This window comes from Rattus norvegicus, chromosome 9, assembly GCF_036323735.1.
Source record: "Rattus norvegicus strain BN/NHsdMcwi chromosome 9, GRCr8, whole genome shotgun sequence".
Classification (NCBI taxonomy): domain Eukaryota; kingdom Metazoa; phylum Chordata; class Mammalia; order Rodentia; family Muridae; genus Rattus; species Rattus norvegicus.
The window spans coordinates 118584649-118597090 of NC_086027.1; the positions used below are offsets into that span (position 1 = coordinate 118584649).

General features: G+C 44.0%; 1 protein-coding gene and 1 non-coding gene across 7 annotated transcripts in view; both read left to right on the forward strand.

Annotated features, from left to right (window-relative positions):
- Lpin2 (lipin 2) overlaps positions 1–12442 on the forward strand; it is a 74809-nt gene that overhangs the window by 54661 nt on the left and 7706 nt on the right. For all 6 annotated transcript variants that reach the window (XM_039083795.1, NM_001108236.1, XM_006245662.5 and 3 more), the window contains 7 exons: positions 331–670; positions 2877–2976; positions 7159–7346; positions 8424–8517; positions 8892–8961; positions 11176–11265; positions 12015–12097. In XM_039083795.1, coding sequence (XP_038939723.1) covers positions 331–670; positions 2877–2976; positions 7159–7346; positions 8424–8517; positions 8892–8961; positions 11176–11265; positions 12015–12097 — 965 coding nt within the window. The remainder of the gene's footprint in view (positions 1–330; positions 671–2876; positions 2977–7158; positions 7347–8423; positions 8518–8891; positions 8962–11175; positions 11266–12014; positions 12098–12442) is intronic.
- LOC120094877 (U7 small nuclear RNA) lies at positions 10589–10651 on the forward strand. Its single transcript, XR_005489572.1, has one exon. It is a non-coding gene; the product is annotated as a U7 small nuclear RNA (small nuclear RNA).

The following is a 12442-nucleotide window of genomic DNA, read 5'->3' on the forward strand; positions in this document are numbered from 1 at the left end:
TAAAATGGGAATGTATTTGGTTCTGATTGACCACCATAAGGAGTACAGGAATCCTTAGTATGACGAGACTCTCATGTACACCATTCGCTGTTCTCCTTAAGATGCGCATTTTCTGCCTTTGACTCTGAAAATTGTCTATATGGTATTCTCCAGTGTTTGACGATAATGGATATAAATGTAACTTTGATAAACATCATGACATTGAACAAAATAGTTACTTTGCCAATGGTGTCCCATTTCACACAAAATATAACTAATGTATTATCATTAAATAAAATTAATCATAACAAATACATTCGGAGTTAGTTTTTAAACAATTCACCTTTGCAGGTCAGCAAAAGAGAAAGATATGACTATCATCCAAGGACAGCTACAATTACACCATCAGAAAACACTCATTTTAGGGTAATTCCCAGTGAAGACAGCCTCATAAGAGAAGTTGAGAAGGATGCTACTGTTGAAGATACTACCTGTACCATAGTGAAACCCAAACCTCGAGCCCTGTGTAAGCAACTGAGTGATGCAGCTTCCACTGAACTTCCTGAATCGCCTCTTGAAGCACCTCAGATCTCATCTACATTAGATGCAGACCCTGTTCCCAGCCCATCAGCAGAGGCTCCCTCAGAGCCCAAACCAGCTGCTAAAGTAGACTCACCTACAAAGAGAAAAGGTAATTATGTGACATCACATGACGTCGTGTAGGTGGCATGTTGTTTTAGCGCTTTAAGTACCAGGTGATAGCCCATCAGTATAGTTGGTATGTTGTCTCCGGGTTTCAAGTGCCATGTGATAGCCCTTTGTGTTTGTGCTCTCCAGTAAGAACCTGTTCCAAACTTCATTGAGTTGACTTATCGATTGTGGCTTCTCTTGATCTCTAAATTCCACCAAAACAAAACTTTAAACTTCCTCACTTTTGCTTTGGTCTTCTGAGTTAACACTCAGGAGGCTTTTAAGGAGTACTTGGTAAGAAGTAAATGAATGAGTTCCATTGATGAGCGAGCACAGTGACAGTACCATTGTCAACACACAGAAACCATGTGTCTTCCATGAGCATACTGACTGTGTGCTTTTACACTAAGGTCCTACCGAGATTCACGTGCTGTCTTGAATTATTAGCTGTGAATGTCAGTGAATGAAATCGTAAATGACCTTTTACTTAAGTAGAAATAAGAATGGAACAGAGAAAAAGTGTTTTCTCAGACATTTGCTTAACTTTTATAGGTTTTGTATGGTTTAAAAGCAAATGTCTACTAGGGGCTAGAGAGATGAGTCAATGGCTGAGAGCATGGGCTGCTTTTCCAGAGGACCAGGGTTTATTCCCAGTGTCTATGTGGCAGCTTGTGACTGTTACTCCAGTTCCAGGGGACCCAGTGCCCTCTTCTGGCCTATGTAGGCACCAGACACACAGCCATATATCAGGCAAAACATGCATACACCTAAAATAAATGAAAAAATTTTAAGTGTCCACTGATTATTCCTGCTTTCTTTCAGTAATTTTCCTCCAAAACTTGTGTGCAGACTGAGCAGTCCGGCCCTTACCATGTACTCACTCTACATCAGTTGTCTTAGATCAGGCTGGTTGCTAAAAGATAGTTACCCAGTGAGAGCCAGAAACTACACTCTGAATGTTAGCTTGCTGAATAACTGCTTCACTTTGAAGGAGGGGGAAAACAATCAAACATTCCGTTATCACAAACGAATACAGGCTCAGATCATACAGAAATAAGTTGTTTGAACTAAGAATGTGGCTGTCCAGGGTGTTTGTGGCCAAGTCTGACACATAGCTAATGGTGGCTCTCACCAGAATCCACACAGTGTTTGTTCTGCTCTAAGAACTGTTATGGGGTGCATAACCAGTTCTCGTTTGCTAGAGGCTTGGTTTTGATAACAGGACGTTGTTTAGGAATTTATAGACATGGGAGCTCAGAAGGGTTCCTACCATTTCTGGCTTTATTCCCCCCCCCACTTGATTATGAAAGTTTTATACATACTGTGGTACGTCACTTAGTGGCAGGGATATTGTCTGAGAAGTGTGTCCTTAGGCAGTTTAGTATGTGTGAACATCATAGGGTTTTTAAGCCGTGTATGTGACCTGGCTTCTTGTTGCAATTGGGAGACGCAGGGAACATGAAATAATGAAGCTGCCAGTATAGAATGACACACCAGTGCATCAGTAGAGAGATGGGAGTGTGCCCTGTAATAAATGTATGTCTGTTACCATTACCAAGACACTGTACACAGTTGGATGCACATGCTGACATAGGAGTGACAGTGCCATGGGTGTGTTTACCATCATGGCAAACGTGCTACCCTAAGATGCTATAGAAGCCATGGTGTCACTAGGTGGTAGCCATTTTCAGGTGCACTATAGTGTTTTGGGACCACCATTGTCTCTGTATTCACTAAAGTGTCATCATGTGGTACAGTGCACGACTGTTTCTCTGCCATATCTTGACTGAGAAACAGAAAGCAAGTTCTAGACATCATGACATTTCACTCTCAAGTACCCAGGACATGCTACCCAGGTCTGCTGCTCTCCGTATAGCTATAGTACTGAGAGGGGGAGGGGGGAGGAGGAGAGGGAGAGAGAGAGGAGGAGAGGGAGAGAGAGAGGAGAGGAGAGGAGAGGAGAGGGAGAGAGAGAGGAGGGGATGGAGAGGGAGAGGAGAGGAGAGGAGAGGAGAGGAGAGGAGAGGAGAGGAGAGGAGAGGAGAGGAGAGGAGAGGAGAGACAAGGTAGAAAACAGGATAGGGCTTGATTCCCAGGCCTTGCTTTAGGCACATAGTGATCCATCTTGCTTAGAAAACTTTATTTTACCACAGAATTGTAAGTAGAGAATAAATTCTTACCTCCTTATGTTTTTGTTGTAACAACAGGTGTTCACAAAAGAAGCCAGCACCAGGGACCTGATGACATTTACCTTGATGACTTAAAGGCTCTTGAGCCTGAAGTGGCAGCTCTCTATTTCCCTAAAAGGTAGTGTATGCTCATACATTGAGGAGTGAACAGCTTGAGATATTCTGAGCAAAAGGAAGAGAGTGACTGTCTTTTAGCCAAATTTGCTTATTGCTTCCGGTTCTAGAAAGCTCATAAATAGTGTGTGTTGTTTTAACACTAGTGACTTGAAAGTTTGGAAGCTTTGGTTGAGAAAGACAAGTGGAAATCACATAAAAGTATTTGACTTTAGAATTTAATCCCCACCTCCTCTGTGTGTGTGTGTGTGTGTGTGTGTGTGTGTGTGTGTGTGTGTGTGTGTACACATTTGTGTTCCTTGTGCAGAGGACAGGGGAGTCTGGTTTCCCTCTCCCGTGTGGGTTCCAGGGGTCAGGGGTCAATCTGAGGTTGTCAGGCCCACAGTGAGCACTTTTGCCTGCTAAGCCATCTTGGAGCCCTAGTTTAGTGTGTTCTCTACAGTTAACAAACTGAATATGCTCGAGGAAATTTTTGCATTTGTTTTTTTGTAATTATATATTTTAAAATAGTACATTTCAGTTTGCAAGCATTTTACCAAGAATTTCTTCACTCCTTTGAAGTATGAAGCCACTTCTGAACTTGGTCATGTAAGGCCCCATTGCAGGGGACCCTGCGTCTCGAGTTGCTCACAGTTCCGACCGAGTCACAGGACCGTGACCCACCTTTGTTAACACAGTGTACACTGACTGTCTTCCTAGGTTCTCTTACTTCTTTCTTTTTTTCTTTTTTTTTTTCTTTTTTTCGGAGCTGGGGACCGAACCCAGGGCCTTGCGCTTGCTAGGCAAGCGCTCTACCACTGAGCTAAATCCCCTGCCCCGCTCTTTTACTTCTTAATACACTGGGTATTAAACTGTTTTCTTCTCAGGAATGGTGGCTTGAATCTTCTGAGCCTTATACACAACTATGTTATTTTAAATAAGTTATTGGGAAGACATACTTCATTTTTACTTGGAATGAAAAAGTGAGATTGACATAAATATATTTAAGATTTTTTTTACCACACTTTTTGACATTTTTGGGGAGATTCTTAAAATTCCTTCCTAACTCTACACCCCAGCTTATCCTAAAATACCACATACTTCATTTGCAATAATGGGTTTTTTAATGGAAGAATTGAATTACTCCAGTTTTTTAAGGGTGGAAAAATTCAAATGTAATCTCTTAGAATTGTGACTTTCCCAGGTTTGGCGGTGGTGGCAGACACCTTTAATTCTGGCACTTGGGAGGCAGAGGCAGGTGAATCTCTGAGTTCAAGGCCAGCCTTGTCTACAGAGCAACTCTAGGACAGCCAAGGCTACATAGAGAAACCCTGTCTCGAAAACAAGATAGATAGATAGATAGATAGATAGATAGATAGATAGATAGATAGATAGATAGATAGACAGACAGACCCTGTCTCGAAAACAAGTTAGATAGATAGATAGAGAAACCCTGTCTCGAAAACAAGATAGATAGATAGATAGATAGATAGATAGATAGATAGATAGATAGATAGATTGACTGACTGATTGATTTGTGACTTTGTCTCATATTTCCCAATCCTTTCACTTTCACTCAAGGAAATAGGATGCAAGGCCAGACTTGCATGGTGGCACACACTTCAAATCCAGTGCTTGGGAAGCAAAACCTGATAGATCTCTGTGACTCTTGAGTTAGAGGCCAGCCTGGTCTACATAGCCAGTTTCAGGATAGCTGTACCAAGCTATATAATAGAGAAACCTGGTCTCAAAAAGAAAGGGCTGAGATATCACTGTACTGGGTAATAGTTTTACTGGTTAAGGTTGCTGTCTGTTCATTAGCTACACTTAGCTTGAGGACTGACTACTGGGGCCTGTCATAATTGTGCTTTGTCATGCTTGTCACCCTCTGTATTACTAAATTGTCATAGTTTATACAGCTAGACTTTCACACATGTCCCATCATCCCTGTGGGTCTGGCAGCTCGCTGAGTCAGAGGGGCACCCCTCATGTTGACATGTTACTGGTAGGGTGACACCAGCTGCTGCAACTGATAAAGCTTGGGGAGCATGTTTGTTCCAGCACCAGTGCCAATGGAGTCCCCCAAACAGGAGTCTTCTGTCTCAGGAGCCCAGGAAAGACAGTGCAGGAGTTAAAGAGTACACAGCCACCTTCTCTTCTCACCCAGGTGTGGGGTTGCCTCTCTGCCCCTCCCTCCCAGCATGGGTTTGCTGCTCTGCCAGCTCGCTGGGTGTGGCTCTCTAACCCTTTTTAGTGAAGAGACCATTTCTCCATCAGTTCCTGTCTGTCTGGAGGTGTGCATTACAATTAAGAGACAACTTCCCCAAACCTAGAACTTCTTCTGAATCTGAACATGTCTGCGTATCTGCATGCTGCCATCCCTACAACTCCACCTTTAGGTTTGTTTTTATTTTGTTTTGTTTTTTGTTTCCAGAAGTTCATGTTGGTCTCACCAGATGTGCCGTGCTTTGTCTTGCTTTAATAAAACTTTAAGAGTCTCGCCTTCTTGTGTTAGGATGTGATTTAGTGACCAGATGCCTGCTTAGGGTCCTGAGTTCAATTCCCAGTATTAAATTTTTTCCCAGCCTCTAGGATCAATCTGAACATATCAAGTATTATGCTAAAAACTCACTAAAGTTTAAAATAGTTAATGGTTGTAAGTAAGAGATACAGTGCGCTGTTTCCTTTTTTTACATTTGTGTTCCATTACAAAGGGTTTGCAATGCACTCACCTCCTAGCACAGAACTTTCTGTGCCTCATTTAGAAGAGTAGGAATAGTAGTGTCCCAGTCCTCAGTGCTGAGAACAGTCGTCATTGTCTAGAAGGCCTGGCCTTCTGCATACTTTTTCTGGAGTAATTTATGCCTTTTTAAATTAGTTTAGTTTTAGAGTATCAAGATGAGTTTAGGAAATGCCTACGTTGGGGGAGCAGTTTGCTGAAAGAATATCAGTAGTTCTCTCCAGACTCTGCCTATCGCCACACTTCTCTCCTGGAGTGCAGGGTCCAAGCACTTCCAAATGTCAGATTTTTCATAACTGTCCTGTTATTTCATAGTGGCAATTTAAATTAGTGCTTATAATTCCTTTCCTCCTGTAATACAGCCAGGAAGGCCCCAGTTGAAAGTCTGGTACCATTATGAACTGTTTTCTACATACACAGTTAAGTTTTTCCTATTCACATTCTTACTAATGTCATTTAGAGTTTTAGACACTACATTAAAAATCTAGAGAGCGGGGTCACTGGGAAGATGGCTTGGTGGATAAGACCACTTTTCTATGGTAACATATTTTGTGTATGACAATAAAAAATATACCATCCCACACTAGGGCCAGCTACTCTCTGGCCTTCTCAGTCTCGCCGCTTCCATGGCCAGCCGAATGCAGTGACCACCCATCTCTTGGTTCTCTCTCCTGCTCACATTTCTAGCTATCCACCCCCTGTGGTTAGCTGTCACAATCCCTGTAACCCAACCCGTTAAAATCAAAACTCTAGAGGCTTGTAATTTATCAATCAGATTTATATCAGTAAATTCTCACCCCACCAAACGTCCCCACAATGAACTCAGAGCCAATGGATATTGATATAAACTGCCCGCCTAGATAAGACAAATTGTCCTGTAATCATCCGTCCCTTGTAAGACACTCAGTGTCATCCATTTAAAGCCACACGGAATCTGAATCATCTTTCTCTTCCTCTATCTTCCTTCCCCTCTCTCTCTGCCATGTCTCTAAAATTCTCAGCCCACCTTCCTTTTTCACTGCCCAATCACAGGTTCTTGCCTTATCTTGTGCCTGCTCTCACCTCCATATAGACAGCAACCCACAACATGGACCCTGAGTTCAAATCACCAATCCACACACAAAGAAAGGTGTGGCTGCTTCACACGCCTGTAACTTCAGCACCGAATGGTAGAAGCAGGTAGATAAATCCAGGTGCTCTCTTGTTGGCCAGCCTGGCCCCGATGGCAAGACTGCAGCTCAGGAAGGCACACGTGTGTGTGTGTGTGTGTGTGTGTGTGTGTGTGTGTGTGTGTGTGTGTGTGTGTGTGTGTGTGTGTGTTATATTCAATTTTCTGACTATTCATCTTAGGGGATAAGCTGTTTTATTTGAAACCCTAGAGGACCATACACTAAGCCAAAAATATAAGAAGTCACGATAGAATAAGCACTTCTGTCTCCTCCTCCTCCTTCCTTCCCTCTGCCACAGTGACACCGATCCGGGTTCTAGGCAGTGGCCTGAGTCTGACACATTCTCTGGTTCTCAGTCCCCACAATCTGTGGGAAGTGCAGCTGCAGACAGTGGCACCGAATGCCTCTCGGATTCTGCCATGGACTTGCCTGATGTAACTCTCTCCCTCTGTGGAGGCCTCAGTGAGAATGGAGAGATTTCTAAAGGTAGGCCGGATAGCCATGCCTGGCCATCACTTGTGATTTAAAGTCTGTCTTCTGCCCAAATCTAATTCAATAGATTGCTGGTATGAGAGAGAAATCTAATGAGAAATATACTTTGAAACATTGAATGCCGTCTAAATTCCTGACTGGCCTTGTGAGCATTGGGTACTTTTCCCCATACCCTTAGAGCCTCAGAAGTGCCTTTGTGTGGGAAGGTTTTGTGAGCACCTCGATCTTGAATGATTTCACATTCAGAATTTGGTAACTCACAGGCTATGGTCTCTGAGAGCAGCAAGGTGGGGTCACACTGCATTGATCCTGCTTGTGTGTAAACATTGCTGAACTCCCTGTGGGGCTTTCCCAGCTGCCTTCCTGACAAGCACCAGGACTCAAACTGTGGGACAGTGGCTGTTCACCAACTAGACAGTAGCAAAAGAGTGGGATTACCTCCGTCTCCTGCCTGAAAGATGTCTGCCCCACATTCTTACATCTCCGTGCTCCACCTCTGTGTTAAGTATGGAGCAGTTAGTCACTCAGCAGTGCCTTAGCTGCACATGTCCATCTTGATTTGGTCTAACCCTGAACCACGTTGCTCACGTTGAACTGTGTAGTCAGACAGATCTGGTTCCCACAGTATTCCTGCCTCTGGCAACTTCGTATTCATTTTAAATTAATTTTTCTTAGTTTTTCACTGACCTGTGATGGCTGTTTCCAAGAGACAAGATTTCTTTCCCATGACTAGCACCATCACTTTAGCACTGTCCTGCCTCCTCCCCTTCAGAGAACTGAAGATTTGTAGAAGAGAGAAACTGGGTGAACACAGCCCTAGAACTGCCTCAAAATGGAACAGGGTGCATGTTATAAAATGTTATAAAACACAAGTGCATGTTATAAAATGTTATAAAACACAAGTGTCGGGGTTTAGTTTGTTCGAGTCCTAAAAATGTGGAAGCATCTCTTGACCAGTATGGGAAGCTTGGCTTTCTCTAGGCCCACAATCCTTCAGCACAGAGCAGGGGAGCACCCTGCAGGGGCCGTGCACTCACCGCCACACTCACCTGCCCGCTGTTTGCTTTACAGAGAAGTTCATGGAGCACATCATCACGTACCACGAGTTTGCAGAGAACCCTGGCCTTATCGACAACCCGAACCTTGTGATCCGGATCTATAACCGGTAAATGCTGATGCTTCGACCATTGCCGAGATCTCCACAACATTTAACTGCCACCGTTTCCCGCCTTTAAAGTGTGTGATCCCACAAGTGAGCCAACAGAATGGGCTGTGAGGCCGAGCTTCAGGTTATTGGTGACCAAGTCCTTGAGACACTGTTACTCTTTTCTGTGGGTTTCTCAGTCCAGAGAAGTTTGGTTTAAAGCAAGTCTTCAAATATAGTTGTTCCTCTTGTTATTGGAAAGAATAAACAATTTGGTGTCATTCTTTCCCTTTCCTCTGGTCTTCCAGCCCTCCCTGCCTCTGACTGTCCTTCCCAACCCTGCTCTGCTTCTGACACCTCTGTGTAATGGTTTTGCTCAATTTTGTTTCTCACAGTTACTACAACTGGGCGTTGGCTGCTCCCATGATCCTTAGCTTACAGGTATTTCAGAAGAGTCTGCCTAAGGTGAGTGGTCACATTTGAAATCTTCAAAGAATCTGTGACGTAAACAGTCAGAGTTTAATCTGTGACGTACAACAGAGTTTACATCCTGTATTTGTGGGTTCTATTCAAGGCCTTAAATTTAATATTTTATATCAGAGATCAAATCTAAGGCAAATTACTATATTTGCCCCACCAAGGCCGTGCCAGATTCTACAAGAACGAGTGATTCTCTGCACACCTCCCTAACCCGTGTAGTGCTCTCAGGAGCTGAGAAGGGAAGGCAGCAGTGAACGCCTTTGGAAATGGTAAAGCCCCAGGGCGGTTTGGTGGTGTGAGGCCTTGATGGGACAGAGTGACACGGTTCCTGCCCCGAGGAGGACAGGGCCAGTGACATGGCCTTCAAGAGTGTCATTGGCTTCCATGGGCACAAGGCTCGTCTGTGTGATAATGCACATGTTTGCATCCTTCCTTCGACCAAGCCAGCACGGTCAGTCAGCAGGTTCTCCAGGGCAGGAGGGAGAGGATTAATGAAAAAGACTGTTAGACAGCACTGTAGCATGACCCCAGCCAGTGCTGAGGCGAGGCTGAGGTGGTTTGTTTTTTCCCAATCTGATTTACACCATTCTAATTACATGCAAGTACTAAGGTCAGTTCTAGGTTAAGGAACAAGAAAGCAATAAACAAAGTCCTGTGATCACTGCTTCTAAGGGCCTACCTCCCCGTCCTAGCCCAAAGTCAGATTCTTGCCTGAAGCCTACTTCTTTTTTTTTTTTTTAAGATTTATTATATATAAGTACACTGTAGCTGTCTTCCAATACACCAGACGAGGATATCAGATCTCATTACAGATAATTGTGAGCCACCATGTGGCTGCTGGGAATTGAACTCAGGACCTCTGAACAGCTGCGCCATCTCTCCAGCCCTGAGACTTACTTCTTTGTCCTGGCCCAGTGTCAAATTCCTGCCAAGTAACCCCAAAAGCTCTCTACATTTTTTCAAGGAATGTCTTCTTTGTTAAGATTAGTGACTCCATGTTAATCTGAAACAGCCTGAGTCTGGGAGGTGAAGGTATATCTTAATGTCTCAGCAAAATGGTACAGACTGGGACCTTCAGGATAGCCCTTAAAGGCTGTGAATGTGAGTTCAAAAATAAGTAATTTCTCAACTGTGCAAAAATATAAGGATACAATACGAATTGTATGAGGGGCTTCATGAATCTGAAGGAACAGAGGCAGCTGTATTAATGAGCCAGCTTGTCAGAAAGATACAAAGACAGGCAGATTCCTGAGTTTAAGGTCAGCCTGGGACACAAGTTGTCCAGGCCCCAGGTATAGTAGGAATGGTAATTTGAGGATGGGTCCCACCCAGCTAACTTAGCACGGGTGGGTGACAGAGCCAGGCAGGTCTCTGAATTCTTTTGCATGTTAAAAGGAAATGTGTGCTTGCTGTCTCCTGAGAATTAAGTGACTGGGGTCATGGGATGCTGGCTCATAAAATAATCAAAAGGGAACCTGGCATAAAAAACTGAATTAATATGTAAGTAAAAAACGGGACTTTTGGTCTGCTTGAGATGAGCTTGAAAGCAATAGTACTTGTTTCCTTTTTTCCTTTTTTCCTCTGGCAGGAGCTAAGCTGTCTGATATCTGGAGAGTGGAAACAGCTCTTCAAGAATTTTTCTAACAGGGTTTCTGATTTTAGTTGGAAAACCCATGGAAAGCAAACACAGCTCTTTGAGAATTTTTCTGCTTTCTGATTTTGATCAGAAAACCCAAGGATTACTTTTAGAATTTTTTCTAACAAGATTTCTGACTTGGTTGGAAGATCAAGAATTTTTTATAGCAACTTTTCTGACTCTGGTCAGAAAACCCATGAGTTACACAGATAGCTTTTAGAATTTTTACTAGCAGAGAGAGCTATCTCAAGCAGAAAACTAGCTGTCTCAACCAGAGAGTTTTTAGGAAAGCAATTTAAAAAAAAAAAAAAAAAAAAGAGCAGAGCACAGAGAGCAGTCTAGAAATAGAAAGTCCTTTCAGCAGGACCTAGGCTACCAGCGAGGACCCACGATTTGACTTTGAGTCATCTCTTTTTGCTGCTCCCAAACACCCCTCTAGGAACCCAGGCCTAGACAAGGCTGGTCCTTGTCACTCTGTAGTAAGGCACTGTCTACAGGACACTGTGGTGAGGATGCAGTGATTTAGAACCCTTGGTCTTATACACTGCCCTAAACTCCGGCAGGCCACAGTCGAGTCCTGGGTTAAAGACAAGATGCCGAAGAAATCTGGCCGGTGGTGGTTTTGGCGAAAGAAAGAAAGCATGACCAAACAGGTAATGAATCTGATGATTTCAAAGCAGCTCTTTCTGCCACTCATAAGAGGGCAGGCCACAGGCACTGTTTGTAGTGACAGCATTCAGGGCCTCTGAGGGTCACTGCACTACACTGCTGCTTTTTCCAGTAAAGCGATGGAGATGGTTGAATGGCTGTTTTGGGGGGAGGTTGGACTTTTAGCATAGAGCTGGGTGGACCTGGGGCTGACTTTGACCTTGACCCCAGAGCTCTGCTCTTTCTACTTCCGTGTCACGTCTCCAGCATGAGTAAGCGCTTATCCTCCACAAATCCCCATGCAGACATGAGGAGTATCCCGTTTAGCAGAGAGCAGAAGAGAAGGCTTGTTCAGAGACCCACACTCAGTGAGTCTTCACTTTCCAAAGCCTTCAAAGGGAGAGGATTCTGGGAGTTTTACCTGTTGCTTTTCAGATAGCAAAAAGTTAGTCCTGCTTCACCAAATTATACCATGCGTATATCAGTGTGGCCGCTGGTTGCCTCTCTCCCTTCTGCAGGGCAGTTCAGGTTGTCATTGGGCCAGTTATATGTTGTGTTTTATCACAGTACTATTAAAGTTCCCAACTAGTTCCCCAAGGACAGCTTTTTATAAGCAGAATAATATGATTTCTGCCCTTCAAGCTACAAGTAGAAAAATATCTCGTTTCCAGTCATGTATTGAGATTCTGTTTCCTATCAAGGACTGCAGCGGAAGTCTGGAGACATTGTACGTTGACAGTATCTTTCTTTGCAGTTGCCGGAGACCAAGGAGGGGAAATCTGAGGTCCCTCCAGCAAATGACCTGCCTTCCGGTACTGAGGAGCCCGTCAGTGCCAGGTGAGTCCCTGTGCTTTCTCCCACCTCACAGCACTTGTCAATTTACACTCAACTGATAAAGCAATTCTGCTAAGCATGTAGCCAGAGATACCTTCTTCCTGTAGAGAGGTATCATGAAGTGGCTTGATGTCGCCTCTTGGTAGTTATGAGCTGCCTTTCCCAGGTTACAGGGCTAAATACACACATCAGTAACTGCTGTGCCTCTGACAGAGCCAGGCTGCTAGGAAAGGCAGAACTTTGGGAAGGGATCTTGGACTTAATCAGAGCTGCTGTCCTGTATCTCTGCTCCCATGCACTGTCCTTTCATTTGGGCATTTGAGTTGGCTGAGCCTGAGAAAAGTTGAG